The sequence below is a fragment of the Scyliorhinus torazame genome, chromosome 21, assembly GCF_047496885.1.
Source record: "Scyliorhinus torazame isolate Kashiwa2021f chromosome 21, sScyTor2.1, whole genome shotgun sequence".
Lineage (NCBI taxonomy): Eukaryota > Metazoa > Chordata > Chondrichthyes > Carcharhiniformes > Scyliorhinidae > Scyliorhinus > Scyliorhinus torazame.
The window spans coordinates 72890272-72911025 of NC_092727.1; the positions used below are offsets into that span (position 1 = coordinate 72890272).

Here is a 20754-nt window from a genome sequence, read left to right on the forward strand (position 1 = left end):
CAGAGCCAGCAGGGATAAGCCCAGGCATGTAACAATACAACAGTACAATACAATACAGTGGTTTACCACACAACTTCAGTTCTTCACGCAGTCCTGCTGCTTGCTTGCTGGCAGCTACAAAATGCAGGAAACTCTCCTCAGAAATTTTGCGCCCAGTGTATGTGACAGTGAACCGGGCATGTGACCTGCTCTCTGCTGCCGCTTCTGGCCGGAAGACTAATTGATATTTTAAAAGATTCTGCTCCTGGAACAGCGCGCTCTCGTACTGAGGAGGCGGCTTGCCGAGCTGCGCTCCGGGCCTGCACACTGCTACATCCGGCTGAGGGGACATGCATGGGCTGGATGGCCGGCATTTTAAAAAGCCGGTCACGGCTGCTGAGCATTTCTTTACTCTGTACCTAACCCCGTGCTGTACCTGCCCTGGGAATGTTTGATGGAGATGGTGCAGAGGGAGCTTTACTCTGTATCTAACCTCATGCTGTATCTGTCCTGCGAGCGTTTGATGGGGACAGTGCAGAGGGAGTTTTACTCTTTATCTAACCCTGTGCTGTACCTGGCTGGGAGTGCCAGGTACAATGTTCCCACCCTTCCTAAAATATTGCTCCCAGAACTGTACACAGTCCTCCAGCCGAAATCTGTCCAGTGTCTTATACAAGCTCAACATAACCTCTTGCTCTTATACTGTATGCCTCTATTAATAACTCTGAGAATATTGTATTGCTTTATTAACTGCGCTCTCAACCTGTCCTGCCACTTTTAATGACTTATGCACATATACACCCAGGTGTTAATGGTTCTACTATCTTTGACTTACTGCTCGCTCAGAGTCACAACTGAAAGAAATTTCTGATCATTGAAGGAGCATTGTCTGCTGGATCAATCATAGACTGAGTCCTGAAACAAAACGTCCTTCCTCCCTTGGAGCTTCTACTCCAGCAGACTTATCTCAGGATAGAACATACACAGAGGTATATTATAGCAGAATACACTATTGTCAAGTTTCTCAATATTAGGTCTCAGAATTCTAACTAAGGATATCATTACAATATATGTAGACCCGTGAAGAGATAGCTGTGAGAATACAACTTGTACATACTTACGTCAAAAGTTATTATTATTAAAACCAATTAAGAATTACAGCTTATACAGGAGAATTAGAGATGGTAACTAAAGCTAATTATATCACAGCAAAAATGTTTGAAATATATGCAATTTTTAAATCCATCGTAGTCAGCATCTTTTGGGTTAAATAAACAAATATTAATTAAAGTTAGTTATAAATCAGAGGAACATATGAATTAGGAGCAGAAGTAGGCAATTCAGCCCTTCAAGGGCTTTGATAATGACAAACCATTGTAATTTCCCTTCAATTGGAAGTATCTTTGTCTCAAATATAAGGAATCCTGGACTAGGCCAGGACTGAATCTATGTTCAAAGTAGGCTGACTTAAGCGTCTGAGCTAAAATTCACTAATTGAAGGAGATCAGTTTGGAGTTATGCTAATGCTTGTGTTTATTGTTACTCTTGCAGGTTCCTGACAACCAATTGAAGATTTTGGATAATTCAGCCCTTGTTCGGTATGTTGTTTTCTGAACTTGTGTGCGTGTGTTCATATGTGTGCGTGCACGCATGTGTGCCTGAACGTGTGCATGTGTACACGCAGGTGTGTGTGTATGTGTTTATACCACTGAGGCTCATGGGCCTCTGATAGTTTACTCAGTCCGGGGAGACATCTACAACCCTTGGGTGGGGAAAAGGCAGTTATTTATTTTACAGGATATGGGCATTGCTGACTAGGCCAACATTTTTATTGCCAATCCCTACCTGCCCTTGAGAAGGTGGTGGTGAGCTGCCTTCTTGAGATGTTGCAGTCCAAGTGACGTGGGTTCACCCACAGTGCTGTTAGGAAGAGAGTTCTAGGATTTTGACCCAGTGACAGTGAAGGATATACAGAGGCATTTCCCATTCTGTGCATTATGGGCAGCGGTAGTTATTCCCGTTGGCTGCAATGCAGGTTATCGCGCCATATCGGACACTTTTGAGCTATGCATGCTTAGGAAACACGGTGGACCACTGACGGGCAGCCTTGCCCCCGATTTTTAAAATGCACCATGCCCACCTATATCACTCAATACAGTCCAGAACTGCTGCATAGCAACAAGCTGGCCCCAAAAGCCAAGAAGACTACTGTCCGAGGTTCAGTGACACCTCCTTGGACTGCTTACTGGACACAAGCCCAACACAATGGCCTCTATCCATTCTCAGGCTGCAAGTCCACCTACTTTAACACTCTGCCTTGGGAAGCGGTGCCAAGGGCAGTCAGTACCAACACGGCACACAAGAGGTCCATCACTCAGTGCAGGAAGAGGATGAATGACCTTGTCCTTGCAGCCAGGGTTAAATCCATCATTTCTTTACTGTTATGATGTGGAGATGCCGGCGTTGGACTGGGGTGAGCACAGTACGAAGTCTTACAACACCAGGTTAAAGTCCAACAGGTTTGTTTCGATGTCACTAGCTTTCGGAGCGCTGCTCCTTCCTCAGATTCACCTGAGGAAGGAGCAGCGCTCCGAAAGCTAGTGACATCGAAACAAACCTGTTGGACTTTAACCTGGTGTTGTAAGACTTCGTACTGTTCTTTACTGTTAACTCACACACTCACCAGCCCATCACAGTGAACACATTCACTGACATCTTGCACATTGCCTGCTCAAGGGGCATCACCACTCACTCTCACACACCTTCACATTCCCATCAGGCTCATGGTCTCTCACATCCGCGTCTTCATCCTGCCCATGGGTCCACTCATCACACACACATGGCAGGCATCCTTAACACATGCCTTGCCATGGCTTCTACTCACACGTGCTCCATCTGTCTTTTTGCAGGATAAGCTCACACACAATAAGAGGGAGAGGTCGCAGACCGGGGGTGGAGTGGGTGACATTTGGATCCTCGCTCCCTTTGAGGAGTGTACCATCACCCTGGCTGGGAAGGACGTGGAGCCTGCCTGCGACAATGGGGAAGTGGGTGGCGCACACCCAAGTGAGGACCCTCCACCAGGTGATCCCACAGACACTGGTACTGTGAAGGCTGTGTCATCTTTACAATTCCTCTCCCATGCCCTATTTTTCTCTGCTGCCTCTGGAAAGTGCCCCCGGACACTCATAAGCCAGGCCCTCAGCTCCAGTTCCTCGGAGGAGGAACCTGAGGACAGAACCTTTGTCACAGCGCTCACCCGCATCCTCCACCAGCGCAGAGACCCACACCGCGATGGGGCCTAAATCTAGAGCAGGGTCAGGTTCATGATCTGGTGAGCACCACACCCAATCTGGTCCATGTAGAGGCAGGGTCATCAGAGGTCACTGGCATTTGGAGGACTGCTGGAGGCCACTATCCTGCTGAATCCCGGTCAGACGATGAGCCTCTGGACTCGGTCATAAGTCAGTTGCTGGAGCTGTGGGATGATTAGGAAGGGATGTCAGCAAACCTCAGGTTGCAACAATTAATGGAGGAGTCTTTATTATAATAATCTTTATTATTGTCACAAGGAGGCTTACATTAACACTGCAATGAAGTTTCTGTGAAAATCCCCTAGTCACCACACTGCGGCGCCTGTCCGGGTACACAGAGGGAGAATTCAGAATGTCCAATTCACCGAACAAACACGTCTTTCAGGACTTGTGGGAGGAAATCGGAGCACCCGGAGGAAATCCACGCAGACAGGGGGAGAACGTGCAGACTCCGCACAGACAGTGACCCAAGCAGGAATCGAACTGTGACCCTGGTGCTGTGAAGCAATAGTGCTAACCACTGTGCTACCGTGCCGGTAGGAGCACTATAGTGGCACAGGTGTTAACCACATGCTTATAATGTTCACCAATGTACATAGAATACAACACATTTCACATCAATTTTTGTTTTTTGCCTCCTTGATCATGAGCTGTGTTGCTGGTAAACAGATGTGCCACCATGGTCCCTTTCCCCACTTATCGCAGATGTAGCGGGGGGAAGATTAGGTGGCAGGGAGAGAGGTCGGGTGGCAGAGGGAAGGTGGGATGGCGCAGAGGAGGTAGGGTGGTGTGGGTGGCAGGGAGAAAGGGCTGAGGCTTGTTCGGATCCTGCCACTGGGACGATTGTAACCAGTATGTGAGATCTGTCCCTTTACCCAGTGGCTCCTGACTCCCTTCTTGCTCTGGGGAATTTCAAAGCTGTGACCAAGGGATTAATATAAGATGAGTTTATGGAGTTTAATGTAGAGAAGTGTGAGGTGATTCACTTTGGAAGGAATAACAGGAATGCGGAATATTTGGCGAATGGTAAAGTTCTTGGAAGTGTGGATGAGCAGAGGGATCTAGGTATCCATGTACATAGATCCCTGAAAGTTGCCACCCAGGTTGATAGGGTTGTGAAGAAGGCCTATGGAGTGTTGGCCTTTATTGGTAGAGGGATTGAGTTCCGGAGTCAGGAGGTCATGTTGCAGCTGTACAGAACTCTGGTACGGCCGCATTTGGAGTATTGCGTACAGTTCTGGTCACCGCATTATAGGAAGGACGTGGAGGCTTTGGAGCGGGTGCAGAGGAGATTTACCAGGATGTTGCCTGGTATGGAGGGAAAATCTTATGAGGAAAGGCTGATGGACTTGAGGTTGTTTTCGTTGGAGAGAAGAAGGTTAAGAGGAGACTTAATAGAGGCATACAAAATGATCAGGGGGTTGGATAGGGTGGACAGTGAGAGCCTTCTCCCGCGGATGGAAATGGCTGGCATGAGGGGACATAGCTTTAAACTGAGGGGTAATAGATATAGGACAGAGGTCAGAGGTAGGTTCTTTACGCAAAGAGTAGTGAGGCCGTGGAATGCCCTACCTGCTACAGTAGTGAACTCGCCAACATTGAGAGCATTTAAAAGTTTATTGGATAAACATATGGATGATAATGGCATAGTGTAGGTTAGATGGCTTTTGTTTCGGTGCAACATCGTGGGCCGAAGGGCCTGTACTGCGCTGTATCGTTCTATGATCACTAAGTGCCATTTATTGGTTTTAATGTTGCTTGAGTGGCCTTCACTGATACCATTCCTGATTTCTTTCATTGTGAACAAAGGGCTCTTGACCTGTGTCAGCTGTGCATATGTCCTCATCGGGAATACTCCTATGTCTGGGGTGGTGGCCCTAGTGCAATGCATGAATAATCCAAGAGGCCCTCCAGGAACACACCAGCTGGGTTCATCCTCATTTACATTGTTTGCTGCTCAATCGCTTCATGTTGTAAGATGGTGGTGCTGAGGTCTCTGACGGAGCTGCGTGGCCTCTGTCTCTACAAGGATGGAAATCCTTCCCAAAGTCCTGGTGCATGAGCATCACTCCATGACCTCTCAATCCTTCCACTCTAATTCTCAGCCACATTCACAATCACATTGGGGTTATGACCCAAATGGACATTGCTCCTTCCCATTTCGAGACCTCTGGTACAGTGTGAGTTACAACCCACCCCACCTCCACCATGAGACCTTTGTATACCTTAAACTACCTTTTCCCCAACCAAGGGTTGTAGGTCTCCCTGGACTGAGTAAGCTATCAGAGCCCCATGAGCATGACCCCCCTCAGACGTACACGTGGATAATATTTTGGGCATGATTGAGACAGGACTGCTATACCCTCCCCACCTCCTGGACTGGGACAAGGAGAGTTTTGACAAGATAAGCAACATATAGTGAAATACATCCTCAGTTCATCACCTTCCCATTCTGGCCCCAGGTCACAGATACAATTCTGTTGGAGACTCTCACCCCATTCAGGTGCATAAGATATCCACCGCCCCCACCGTCACCCCAATCATGTGTGTGAGGCCTACTTTGACCTGCAGCCCCTTGTTAAACCTCTGGCCATTAACCCGGTTGTCATGTCGGAGTCCTTGCCCTGAAGCCCTTTTGGCCACATACCCCATTCCCAGTTTGAGGGTCTTGCCCTGCAGCTGACTCGAGGGGACGGCCGTCTGACCGCTGATGTGTTAGGCAGGGCCCTGCCCAGTAACCCCCACTCCCCCTACTGCGGTGTTTTGCCGGAGTAAGGCCTTGTGCTGAACCCGAGGTGCTACAAGTGCAGCGTGATGCACGGTAGGCACATGAAATTTGAAGTCCTGAATAAGCTACATGCAGCCAGGCAATTCTGATGAGCACCCATTTTAATGACGATGCATGACTTTAAAATTATTCAGAAGATGTTCTCAATATTACGCAGCAGGAATAGTACCCTGCCATTGGCGGCTTTATGGCAGAATCACAAACTGGTTTGTAAATACGGTTTTTGCACTCGTGACATTTTACGCTCCCACTCGCACATGGCACCTTCCAAGTCAGGAAGGTAGAGGAGAAATTCCAGGTGGGGGTGTCCCCATGCATCTTGCTGCCCTTGTCCTAGGTTTTTAAAAATGTGTTCATGGGATATGGGTGTCGCCGGTGTGTCAGCATTTATTGCCCATCCCAGGGGGCATTGAAGAGTCAACCACATTGCGGTTGAACTGGAATCACGTGTAGGCCAGACCAGGTCAGGATGGTAGATTTCCTTCCCTGAAGCACATCAGTGAACCAGATGGGTTTTTACAACAATGGTCATCATTTGATTTTTTAAAATTCTGGATTTTTATTGCATTCAAATTTCACCATCCGCTATGGCGGGATTCGAACCCAGATCCCCAGAGTGTTACCCTGGGTCTCTGGATTATTAGCTCAGCGACAATACCACTATGCCATTGCCTCACCGTTTTGAAGTGGCTGCAATGTTGGTTGCATGAAATATTGTATAAAGACTCCAGTTTCCAGTTCAGACCCAGGGTGGGATTCGCCAGTCCCCCAGCTGCATGTTTCTCGGTGTTGCGCTCTTCGCTGGCGTGGAGTATTTGATTGATGCCATCTGTTCACAGGGATTATGATGATTCAGCCCAAGGGCAGATATGGCTAATTAAAGTACCTCCAATATGTCCAATATTGTGGGTAGCTCGTTAATGACCTTTTGATTTCGACCAGAAGGATTGGCTGGTTTATAAGGTATTGCACATTAACAGAATGTATCATCTGCAGGATCTTTCCCGTGTTGGAAACACCAGATAACAGCAGCAACAGGACTGTCAGATTGGAGTGCAAACAAAACGCTGTTAATGATCTGCCTGTGATACCATTTGTCCCATCGCTCTACACACCTATAGAACTTGGCAGGTGAGAAATACTTAGCTGGGGAGTGAGTCCTAGCGGACTTTTCAATTGTGACTTCTCCATAAAACCACTGAGCACTGGAAGGTATTTTCAACCTTCTGTGTAAACTTTCCCTGTCCCCAAATCCAAGGCCCTTTGCCCATCATTGGCATTTCCTGTAATCTAGTTTCTCTGTTTTCTATCATCCTTCTTGCATTCCCGTTCTCTATCCTACAAGTTTTGTGTTTTCTGCTCATGCTTATTTTAAGTATGCTGTTCAGATAATTTTGGGGAGTGTTTAGTAATTTTTCTGCAATGCCAGTAGAGTTTGAAAGTTGTTTTATGTTTCCTCAAGTGAGGTATCTCTCAATTAACACTTCCCAATGAGTTAATTAGTCTCTCGTTGCTTTAGATGTTCTTCCTGTTGGTCTCTGCTCCTTACTGGCAATAATCTGAAATGCAGTCACATTGTGTTCATGGACTCCCATTAGTTTTCTGTTAGAATGTTAGAATCCTGGCAATTTGTAGGAAGATGACTTCCCAGTTCACATTGGGGCCAGGATGGCTGCTCTAAACTGATTCTTTTAATTCTTTAACCTTAATGTGATTGGATCATTTCCAGTGGTAAAACGTATCCCTTCTTTCACATGTAACCTCTGTATCTGTGTTTCCATGTCTTGGTATGTATGTTTGTAGAATATATTTCTCTATATATTTCCCCATGCAAATGTCTTTCTCGACTAATGTGTATTGCTGTTTGAGTAAGTGTATTTCTCTGGGTATCTGTATGTCTCTGCAAATAAATAGATACAAGAACATGATTGAAAGACATTGTGGGGGAGATCCTCCGGCTGTTCACACTGGTGGGATCTTCCAGTCCCGCCGGCGGCATACCCCCGCCATGGGTTTCCCCGTAGTGTGGGGCCAGAAGATAATGCCCCGCCCAAAGACTTCCCGCCGCCGAGAAACACACTGCAGAGAGGCCAGAGAATCTCGCCCTCTGTGTGTATACCTGTTTTTCAGCTGGGCTCTGTTGGTAGCACCCTTGCACCTGAGTTAGAAGCTTGTGACGTTCTATTGCAGAGTTCGGTTCATAACCTTACTGACACACAATACTTATAAATAGAGAAATATGAATATGCTCCTGGGCTCCATTAATTCCACCAGGTCACTTCCTAACTTATCCAAACCAGCCTCCAGTTTCCTGACAGAGCCCTGGAGAACCCATGCTGCAATTCTTACAGGCTCTCAATTTCAAGATGGGAGAGCCTGATTTAAATATGGTTATGATTGTTCTGCTTCTTGATGGGGTAGGGCACTCTCACCGTTTGAAAGCTGCCGCAAAAATATTGAATTGGGGATGTATTCCCCCCTTTTCAACTCATCATGAATGTAGGGTCGGGTGTTAATGTTGAGCCCATGTCAACATTTTAGAATGGGTTCAGAGAAGTGGATGATGGGATCAGGGAGAGCACATAGGACTCAGGTTACAACTCACATGGTGGAGAACTACAGCACAGACCAATTGGGCAAAGCAGCTTGTTTCTGTGTTGCACTTTTTATGTAATTCTATACAATACAAGAAAACCCAGAGGTATTCAGATTGACAAAACACACACACCAGAATGTCCAAACACATATAAACACAAATAATATACACACACACGGTTATGCAGAAACAACTAACAGATTTGACACAAACTATACACATTACACATGTAACAATGCACACATAACCTTGTTCTCTCTGAATGGATACTACTTCTGTAAAGTGAAGCCTTGAACTTCCATCGGACCAATATGATTCTTCTGATGTAGCTTTGTCTTATGTATTCTTTCCCTCAGGTGTACTCTACAGATGTCAGGAGCTGGGTCTAAATTTAGACAGGTTGAAGGACAGATCGACCTGAAGGATGGCGGTGTTTATACAATTGCTCTGTATCAAGCTAATCACACCGAGAATGTAAGTATAGGAGGGCTGTGAGCACAACTCCCATCTAATATACTAGGCTACATCAACAATGAACATCTTTGGTCTATCTCCTGTCACCTTGAATGGAGCACCTATGCCTTCTCCATTCTTAAAAATCTTGGTTTCCTCCTTCATGTGAAAGATTCTTCAGAAATACGACTCTTTTTAAGCCCAAACAAGCCTAACACTTGAAACTGCCCCCATATCCGGAGAAGCTGTTCTAACAACTCTCACAGTTCCCGGCAGGAAATAAAGAAAGGTCAATAGTTCACAGGCATTTTTCACCTCTGTTCTCCAATATCTGTAATGATCTTTCTCATTTCCCATGGGACCTCACCTTCCCTAAATTATCTCTGCTGTTGTAGTTATTGTTCCTTTAATCTATCATATCTTTCAAAGGGGAACTGGATATTTAGAATTTCGAACAGTACAGCACAGAACAAGCCCTTCGGCCCTCAATGTTGTGCCGAGCATTGTCCAAAACCAAGATCAAGCTATCCCACTCCCTGTCATTCTGGTGTGCTCCATGTGCCTATCCAATAACCGCTTGAAAGTTCCTAAAGTGTCTGACTCCACTATCACAGCAGGCAGTCCATTCCACACTCTAACCACTCTCTGAGTAAAGAAACTACCTCGGACATCCCTCCTATATCTCCCACCCTGAACCTTATAGTTATGCCCCCTTGTAACAGCTACATCCACCCGAGGAAATGGTCTCTGAACGTCCACTCTATCTAACCCCCTCATCATCTTATAAACCTCTATTAAGTCGCCTCTCATCCTCCTCCGCTCCAAAGGGAAAAACACTAGCTCCCTCAATCTTTCCTCATAAGACCTATTCTGCAAACCAGGCAGCATCCTGGTAAATCTCTTTTGCACCCTTTCCAATGCTTCCACATCCTTCCTATAGTGAGGTGACCAGAACTGCACACAATACTCCAAATGTGGTCTCACCAGGGTCATGTACAGTTGCAGCATAACCCCGCTCTTAAACTCAAGCCCCCTGTTAATAAACGCGAACACACTATAAGCCTTCTTCACGGCTCTATCCACTTGAGTGGCAACCTTCAGAGATCTGTGGACATGAACCCCAAGATCTCTCTGTTCCTCCACATTCCTCATAACCCTGCCGTTGACCCTGTAATCCGCATTCAAATTGTTTCTACCAAAATGAATCACCTCGCACTTATCAGGGTTAAACTCCATCTGCCATTTTTCAGCCCAGCTCTGCATCCTATCAATGCCCCTTTGCAGCCTACAACAGCCCTCCACCTCATCCACTACTCCACCAATCTTGGTGTCATCAGTAAATTTACTGACCCACCCTTCAGCCCCCTCCTCCAAGTCATTGATAAAAATCACAAATAGTAGAGGACCCAGCACTGATCCCTGTGGTACACCGCTGGTAACTGGTCTCCAGTCTGAAAAGTTTCCATCCACCACCACCCTCTGTCTTCTATGTGATAGCCAGTTACTTATCTAATTGGCCAAATTTCCCTCTATCCCATACCTCCTTACTTTCTTCATAAGCCAACCATGGGGAACCTTATCAAACGCCTTACTAAAATCCATGTATACGACATCAACTGCTCTACCTTCATCTACACACTTAGTTACCTCCTCAAAGAATTCAATCAAATTTGTGAGGCAAGACTTACCCTTCACAAATCCGTGTTGACTATCCCGGATTAAGCTGTATCTTTCCAAACGGCCATAAATCCTATCCTTCAGAACCTTTTCCATTAACTTACCGACCACCGAAGTAAGACTAACCGGCCTATAATTACCAGGGTCATTCCTATTCCCTTTCTTGAACAGAGGAACAACATTCGCCACTCTCCAGTCATCCGGCACTATCCCCGTGGACAGTGAGGACCCAAAGATCAAAGCCAAAGGCCCTGCAATCTCATCCCTTGCCCCCAAAGAATCTTTGGATATATCCCATCTGGCCCAGGGGACTTGTCGACCCTAAGGTTTTTCAAAATTGCTCATACATCCTTCCTCAGAACATCTACCTCCTCCAGCCTACCCACTCTCATCCTCAAAAACATGGCCCCTCTCCTTGGTGAACACTGAAGAAAAGTATTCATTCAACGCCTCTCTTTTTCTTCTGACTCCATGCACAAGTTCCCACTGCTATCCTTGACCGGCCCCAACCTCACCCTGGTCATTCTTTTATTTCTCACATATGAATAAAAAGCCTTGGGGTTTTCCTTGATCCGACCCGCCAAGGATTTCTCATGCCCCCTCCTAGCTCACCTAATCCCTTTTTTTTTAGCTCATTCCTTGCTACCCTGTAACCTCAAGTGACCCAACCGAACCTTGTTTTCTCATCCTTACATACGCTTCCTTTTTCCTCTTGACAAGACATTCAACCTCTTTTGTGACCCATGGTTCCCTCACATGGCCATTTACCCCCTGCCTGACTGGGACATACCTATCAAGGACACGCAGTATTTGTTCCTTGAACAAGCTCCACTTTTCATTTGTGCCTTTCCCTGACAGTTTCTGTCCCCATCGTATGCTCCCTAATTCTTGCCTAATCGCTTCATAATTACCCCTCCCCCAATTATAAACCTTGCCCTGCCATATGGCCCTGTCCCTCTCCATTGCAATAGTGAAAGACACCGAATTGTGGTCACTATCTCCAAAGTGCTCTCCCACAAAAAAATCTAACACTTGGCCCGGTTCATTACCCAGTACCAAATCCAATGTGGCCCTCCCTCTTGTTGGCCTATCCACATATTGTGTCAGGAAACCCTCCTGCATACACTGTACAAAAACTGCCCCATCCGAACTGTTCGACCTATAGAGGTTCCAATCAATATTTGGAAAGTTAAAGTCACCCATGACAACTACCCTGAGACCTCCACATCTATCCATAATCTGTTTTGCAATTTCTTCCTCCACATCTCTATTACTATTTGGGGGCCTATAGAAAACTCCTAACAACGTGACCGCTCCTTTCCTATTTCTAACTTTGGCCTATATTACCTCAGTAGGTAGATCCCCTTCGAACTGCCTTTCTGCAGCTGCTAAACTATCCTTGATTAACAATGCTCCCCCTCCACCTCTTTTACCACCTTCCCTACTCTTACTGAAACATCTATACCCCAGAACATCCAACAACTATGTGGTAGTCTCTGTAGATGTATTACGGTACCTGGTAATGCTGGAACACCATTGGTAGATATTATATGTTTCCCATTGGTCAAACTGTATGGTAGCTCCGCCTTGCTAGGTGGGGTATAAGAGCCCGTGCCGCCCCAGCAGCCTTCATTCTGTATCTGAGCTGCTGGGGGAAACATCTAGCTTATTAAAACCTTCAGTTGGACTACAACCTCACTTTAGTGGCCACTGATCGTGCATCAATTTAATAAGCTAGATTTAAAAGGATGGAGCTCCGAATCAAGCCTGAGTGTCTGCAACTCAGCCCCCATGCGGCGAACTCAGCGGCAATCTTCAAGCACTGGCTGGCGTGTTTTAAAGGATATCTCAGAACGGCCGAAAACACACCCACGGGAGAACAGAAAATGCAACTCCTGCACTCGAGGATGAGCCTGGAAATTTACATCCTCATCAAGGAAGCGGGAGACTTTGATGCAGCAATAGAGCTGCTAAAAGGACATTATATTCGCCCGGTAAACCAGGTCTACGCCCGACATCTGCTACCAACGAGGTGACAAATCCCTGGGGAATCGCTGGAAGAATTCTACCGCGTCCTCCTGGTGTTGGGGAGAAACTGCAGCTGCCCGCAAGTTTCGGCAAGCGACCACACAGAACTCTTGATCCGGGATGCTTTCGAGGTAGGTATGCTGTCCTCCCAAATCCGCCAGCGATTGCTGGAAAAAGACACTCTAGGCCTCAAGGAGGCACGGGCCCTTGCAGGCTCTCTGGATGTGGCCTCCAGAAACGCCCGCGCTTACGTTCCCGACCGCACGCCAGTCCCCTGGGCAGCGTGGACCCCCTCCGCAGCCAACCCCGAGACATCCCCCATTCCCCACAAGCTTGTGCTGCAAGGCGGCCTGGCAACTGCGGGGAGCCCCGCTGCTACTTTTGCGGGCAGGCCCGTCAGTGCTGCCCGGCCCGCGCACCCACCTGCAAGGGATGCGGTAAAAAGGGCCACTTTGTGGTGGTATGCCATGCCTGTGTGGTCGCCGCGGTCTCCGGCGGCGAATGCGGACCGCCACCACAAACCTCTCCACGGTCCCCGAGCGGCCAGTGGGCGCCGCCATCTTCCTTCTCCAGGGCCACGTGCGCCCCCCGGGCGCCACCATCTTGTCCCGCGGACGCCACGTTCAATGGATGGGAGCCGCCATTTGTGCACCCCCAGCCATGTGCGACCAATGGAAGCCGCCATCTTGGATGGACTCCCAGGACCCCAGCTCGGCTGACTACACACCGCCAGAAGACAACACTCAACTGCTCAGATTAGCCCCAGTGACCCTGGATCAGTCCCGGCCTCGGACACTCTCAACTGCTACAACAACTGTACTAATCAACGGGCACGCGACATCCTGCTTAATCGACTCTGGGAGCACGGAGAGCTTCATACACCCCGACACGGTAAGGCGCTGTTCTCTCCTCGTCCACCCCGTTAATCAAAAAATCTCTCTGGCCTCCGGTTCTCACTCAGTAGAGATAAAGGGGTTTTGTGTAGCAAACCTCACAGTCCAGGGAAAGGAGTTTAAAAATTACCGGCTCTACGTCCTTCCCCACCTCTGCGCGGCCACACTCCTAGGTTTAGACTTCCAGTGTAATCTCCAAACTAACTTTCAAATTCGGCGGCCCTATACCTCCCCTCACTGTCCGTGGCCTCGCGACCCTCAAGGTCGATCCGCCTTCCCTGTTTGCGAACCTCACCCCGGATTGCAAACCCGTCGCCACCAGGAGCAAATGGTACAGTGCCCAGGATCGGATCTTTATTAGGTCAGAGGTCCAAAGGCTACTGAGGGAAGGAGTCATTGAAGCTAGCAACAGTCCCTGGCAAGCTCAAGTAGTGGTGGTAAAGACTGGGGAGAAGCATAGGATGGTCATCGACTACAGTCAGACCATCAACAGCTGGACGCGTACCCTCTCCCCCGCATCCGACCTGGTAAACAGGATCGCGCATTACAAGGTCTTGTCCACGGTGGATCTTAAGTCCGCCTACCACCAGCTCCCCATCCGCACTAGTGACCACAAATACACTGCCTTCAAGGCAGACGGGCGGCTCTATCACTTCTTAAGGGTTCCCTTCGGTGTCACCAACGGGGTCTCGGTCTTCCAGCGCGAGATGGATCGAATGGTTGACCGGTACGGTTTATGGGCATCATTCCCGTATCTCGATAATGTCACCATCTGCGGCCACGACCAGCAGGATCACGACACCAATCTCCGAAAATTCCTCCAGACCGCAAAGATCCTTAACCTTACATACAACAAGGATAAATGCATGTTTGACACCGACCGCCTAGCCATCCTCAGCTATGTAGTGCGAAATGGAGTTATAGGCCCCGACCCTGAATGCATGTGCCCCCTTATGGAGTTCCCCCTCACTCACTGCTCCAAGGCCCTGAAGCGCTGCCGAGGGTTTTTCTCTTACTATGCCCAGTGGGTCCCCAACTATGCGGACAAGGCCCGTCCCCTGATCCAATCCACAGTTTTTCCCCTGTCGATAGAGGCCCGCCAAGCCTTCAGCCGCATCAAAGCAGACATTGCAAAGGCCACGATGCACACCATCGACGAGTCCCTCCCCTTCCAGGTAGAGAGTGACGCGTCTGATGTAGCTCTGGCGGCGACCCTCAACCAAACGGGCAGACCCGTGGCCTTCTTCTCACGTACCCTTCATGCTTCTGAAATCCGCCACTCCTCAGTCGAAAAGGAGGCCCAGGCCATAGTAGAAGTTGTCCGACATTGGAGGCATTACCTGGCCGGCAGGAGATTCACTCTCCTCACTGACCAACGGTCGGTTGCTTTCATGTTCGATAATGCACAGCGTGGCAAGATAAAAAACGATAAGATCTTGCGGTGGAGGATCGAACTCTCCACCTACAACAATGAGATCTTGTATTGTCCCGGGAAGCTAAACGAGCCTCCTGATGCCCTGTCCCACGGCACATGTGCCAACGCACAAGTGGACCGCCTGCGAGCCCTCCACGGGCTGCCATCGGGGGGGTCACTCGCTTTTTCCACTTTATCAAGACCCGCAACCTGCCCTACTCCATCGAAGAGGTCAGGACAGCCACCAGGGACTGCCAAATCTGCGTGGAGTGCAAACCACACTTCTACCGGCCAGAGAAAGCGCACCTGATAAAGGCTTCCGTCCCTTTGAACGCCTCAGCATGGACTTCAAAGGCCCCCTCCCCTCCACCGACCGCAACACTTATTTCCTGAACGTGATTGACGAGTACTCCCGGTTCCCATTCGCCATCCCCTGCCCCGACATGACCGCAACCACTGTCATCAAGGCCCTCCATAGCATCTTTGCACTGTTCGGGTTCCCCGCTTACATACATAGTGATAGGGGGTCCTCCTTTATGAGCGACGAACTGCGTCAATTCCTGCTCAGCAAGGGCATCGCCTCGAGCAGGACGACCAGTTACAACCCCTGGGGTAATGGACAGGTAGAGAGGGAGAACGGAACGGTCTGGAAGACTGTCCTACTGGCTCTACAGTCCAGGAATCTCCCAGTCTCCCGCTGGCAGGAAGTCCTCCCGGATGCCCTCCACTCCATCCGGCCACTGCTGAGTACCACAACCAACCAAACACCTCACGAACGTCTCCTTGTCTTCCCCAGGGAGTCCTCCTCTGGGACCTCGCTCCCGATCTGGCTGGCAGCTCCCGGACCCATCCTGCTCTGAAAACACGTGCGGGCGCAAAAGTCAGACCCGTTGGTCGAGAGGGTCCATCTTCTCCACGCTAACCCCCAGTATGCCTACGTGGCGTACCCCAACGGCCGACAAGATACGGTCTCCCTACGAGACCTGGCACCCGCCGGAGCCCCACGCACACCTCAGCCACCAGTCCCACCCTCCCTCCCATCTGTGCACCTCACAGGAGGGTCGGTCCTTCCGCCGGCCTCGTCTAGGCCCCCCCACCCACCGACGCACCCCGCAGACGCTCCCTTCCCAGGTCAACCGTTTTCCCCACCAGCGCCGTCTAGGGGTGTCGAAGCTGCCACAGGGATCGAGGCCACGCTCCCGGAGTCACAGACGCCCGAGCCTCCACCGGAGTCACCACCGAAGCTTCGATGATCACAGAGGACGACCAGGGCCCCCGATCGACTGATTGCTTCATTTTAAAGTGTATAATCATAAATTGTAAATAGTAAATAGAATTGTAAATAGTTACAAAACGCTGTACGGAAGTATTACGGTACTTCCATAACTATAATTTCTACCACGTTATCATACTGTAATGTCAGGCCACCACCCCCGCCGGACTCTTTTTTTAACAGGGGGTAAATGTGGTAGTCTCTGTAGAGGTATTACAGTACCTGGTAATGCTGGAACACCATTGGTAGATATTGTATGTTTCCCATTGGTCAAAATATATGGTAGCTCCGCCCTGCTAGGCGGCGTATAAGAGCCCGTGCCGCCCCAGCAGCTTTAATTCTGTACCTGAGCTGCTGGGGGAAACATCTAGCTTATTAAAGCCTTCAGTTGGACTACAACCTCGCTTTAGTGGTCATTGATCGTGCATCAATTACGATTTGGAGTTGGGGACCAAGTGCAATGTGTCAAAGTTTGCAGACGACACTAAGATGAGTGGTAAAGCAAAAAGTGCAGAGGATACCGGAAGTCTGCAGAAGGATTTGGATAGGTTAGGTGAATGGGCTAGGGTCTGGCAATTGGAATTCAATGTTGCCAAGTGTGAGGCTATCCATTTTGGGAGGAATAACAGCACAATGGATTATTATTTAAACGGTAAGATGTTAAAACATGCTGCTGTGCAGAGGGACCTGGGTGTGCTGGTGCACGAGTCGCAAAAAGTTGGTGTGCAGGTGCAACAGGTGATTAAGAAGGCTAATCGAGTTTTGTCTTTCATTGCTAGGGGGATGGAATTCAAGACTAGTGAGGTTATGCTGCAATTGTATAGGGTGTTGGTGAGGCCGCATCTGGAGTATTGTGTTCAGTTTTGGTCTCCTTACCTGAGAAAGGACATATTGGCACTGGAGGGAGTGCAGAGGAGATTCACTAGGTTGATCCCAGAGTTGAGGGGATTAGATTATGATGAGAGGTTGAGTAGACTGGGACTGTACTCATTGGAGTTTAGAAGGATGCGGGGGGGGATCTTATTGAGACATATAAAATTATGAAGGGAATAGATAGGATAGATGCGGGCAGGTTGTTTCCACTGGTCAGGGAAAGCAGAACTAGGGGGCATAGCCTCAAAATAAGGGGAGGTAGATTTAGGACGGAGTGTAGGAGGAACTTCTTCACCCAAAGGGTTGTGAATCTCTGGAATTCCTTGCCCAGTGAAGCAGTTGAGGCTCCTTCTTTAAATGTTTTTAAGAAAAAGATAGATGCCTTTCTAAAGAATAAAGGGATTCGGGGATATGGTGTACGGGCCGGAGAGTGGAGCTGAGTCCACAAAGATCAGCCATGATCTCATTGAATGGCGGAGCAGGCTTGAGGGGCCAGATGGCCTACTCCTGTTCCTAGTTCTTGTGTTCTCTCCGTGATACCGACACGCTCACAATTCTTCAGGATTCCTGATTTGAAGGCCGGCACAGTAGCACAGAGGCGTGCAGCCTGTTGCTTCACAGCACCAGGGTCCCAAGTTCGATTCCCGGCTTGGGTCACTGTCTGTGCGGAGTCTGCACGTTCTCCCCGTGTCTGCGTGCGTTTCCTCCGGGTGCTCCGGTTTCCTCCCACAGTCCAAAGATGTGCAGGTTAGGTGGATTGGCCATGATAAATTGCCCTTAGTGTCCAAAATTGCCCTTAGTGTTGGGTGGGGTTACTGGGTTATGGGGATAGGGTGGAGGTGTGGGCTTGGGTGGGGTGCTCTTTCCAAGAGCCGGTGCAGACTCAATGGGCCGAATAGCCTCCTTCTGCACTGTAAATTCTATGATAATCTATGATCAAAGCATTCCTCTCCATGTTCTAACTATGTCTCCGTAATGGCCACAACGTCGTAGTCCCAAGTACCAATCCACGCTCCAAGTTCACCTACCTTATTCCGGACGCTCCTTGCATTGAAGTAGACACACTTCAACCCACCTTTCTGTCTGCCGGCACACTCCTGCGACCTTGATACCCTCCTCAGTACCTCACTACCCTCAACACTGGCTTCTGGACTACAGCTCATTTTCCCACCCCCCTGACAAATTAGTTTAAACCCCCCCGAAGAGCCGTAGCAAATTTCCCTCCCAGGATATTGGTGCCCCTCTGGTTCAGGTGCAAACCGTCCTGTCTGTACAGGTCCCACCTTCCCAAGAATGTGCTCCAATTATCCACGTAACTGAAATCGTCCCTCCTACACCATCCCTGAAGCCATGTGTTTATCTGCACTCTCTCCCTGTTCCTCAACTCGCTAGCACGTGGCACCGGCAACAAACCAGAGATGACAACATGGTTTGTCCTGGCTCTCAGCTTCCACCGTAGCTCCCTAAATTCCTGTTTTAAATCCCCGACTCTTCTCTTACCTATGTCGTTGGTACTGATGTGTACCACGACTTGTGACTGTTCCCCCTCCCCCTTAAGGATTCTGAAAACACGGTCCGAGACGTCACGGACCCTGGCACCCGGGAGGCAACATACCATCCGTGAGTCCCTTTCATTGCCACAGAACCGCCTATCTGTCCCTCTAACTATCGAGTCCCCAATAACTATTGCTCTCCTGCTCTCCCTCCTTCCCTTCTGAGCCACAGGGATGGAATCAGTGCTGGAGATCCGTTCACCGTGGCATCCCCAGGTAGGTCGTCCCCCTCAACAGTATCCAAAGTGGTATACTTGTTACTGAGGAGAACGACCGCAGAGGATCCCTGCACTGACTGCTTCCTCCCAGCCCCTCTCACCGTCACCCATCTATCTTGATTCTTCGGAGTAACTACATCCCTGAGCTACTATCTATGACCACCTCTGCCTCCCGAATGATCCGAAGTTCATCCAGCTCTAGCTCCAGTTTCCTAACGCGGTTTCTGAGGAGCTGGAGATGGGCGCACTTCCCATAGGTGAAATCAGCAGGGACACTGACGACGTCCCTCACCCCAAACATTCTGCAGGAGGAACATTGCGCTGCCTTCCCTGCCATCCCCGCTAGATAAAACAAGAAAAAGAAAGAAAGAGCTTATCTGTTATTCACTCTACCCTTTAGGTGGTGGAAGGGTGCAGGACACTACAAGTGTAGTGTCTAGGGTTTTGGAACTGCCCAACTTAAATAAAGGTAAAAATAAAACACTTAACCAGCAACCACTGCGCCCCACACGAGAACAGCAATCAGTTGTTATGGGCCCGCGCAAACAATTTAAATCTTTACTACTTACCCAGCAGTCACTCTGTCCTCACTCCGACCGGATTCATCTGGAAACTCCCAACAGTAAGTTTAAAAAAAAAATTTACTCCCCTTCTCATCAAGCACTCACTCAGCACAAGAACACCTCAGGGAAAAAAAAAACGACTTATATTTCAAGAAGAGAAGAATTAATTGTAAGTACGGAATGGAACTTGATGAAGAGCTGAAGGCTGTCACCTAAATGACGTCCTTCTCTGCTGTAAATATCTTTTCACGCTCTTCTTTCAAAGTTGTAACTACCGTGTCCTATATCCCCTTAATCCTGCCTACTTCACATAATAAACAAACATTATTTTACCCTGTGGTGACACATCTAAGATGGCCACCTGCAAAAATAGGATTGTAAATCCTATTTTTCTATGGACAAGTCCTATAACAATGGGTTTGAACACTTAACACCATACAGTTGAGAGACCCATGGCTGTTTATTTATTTGCTTTTATTAGTAGATAAAATACAACGTCTCGATCTTCTAAGGAACAGCAATCATCATCCGATTCCTACTCCACTCAAACGTTTCCCTTTTTCGACTCTGCTCCACATTTCTTGCTGGGTTTTCCATGTCTGACTTTCCCAGAAATACAGAGGGCAGCATCCTTCCCAAAACCACAGCGGATTGCAGTAGAATTAGGGGGAGACAGGTGTCGCTGCTTATTCCAGCAGGAGCTGATGTATGGCAAGTTTAAAGGTCCAGTTTGAATTTGTGAATGAATTAATGTTAGTGAGAGGGTTGGTGGCTGCAGTAAGTGGGGATATGGTAGGTGGGTCAGATGGCAAGTATGTGTGGTGACAGGTGGGTGAGATGGGTGGGAATGGGTCAGGTTAGTCGGGTTGGGTCAGGAGGGCTGGTCAGCTGCTCTCAGAGGTTGAAAGGGTCATCGTGAGGGTGAGGTGGTTAGTCAGGAGTGGGGTTCAGGTGATTGGCCATGTGGTCAGGCGGGGTGGTTGGAGGAATAGTTGGGAACGGTAGTCCGGTGGCGCATGTAGCCATCTAAGATGGCCACCTGCAAAAGACCATGGGAGTTATGGCCAACCCAGGACTCAGACAGATACAGAGCCTATGTGTATCTGAAACACAGGTAACCAGGTCTGATCGA

At 48.7% G+C, this 20754-nt stretch overlaps 1 protein-coding gene across 4 annotated transcripts in view; it reads left to right on the top strand.

The window, feature by feature from the left end:
- Positions 1-20754, top strand: part of LOC140398353 (solute carrier family 15 member 2-like) — a 689895-nt gene that overhangs the window by 584071 nt on the left and 85070 nt on the right. For all 4 annotated transcript variants that reach the window (XM_072486942.1, XM_072486941.1, XM_072486944.1 and 1 more), the window contains 3 exons: positions 1531-1577; positions 7078-7212; positions 9034-9151. In XM_072486942.1, the coding sequence (XP_072343043.1) occupies positions 1531-1577; positions 7078-7212; positions 9034-9151 (300 nt within the window). The remainder of the gene's footprint in view (positions 1-1530; positions 1578-7077; positions 7213-9033; positions 9152-20754) is intronic.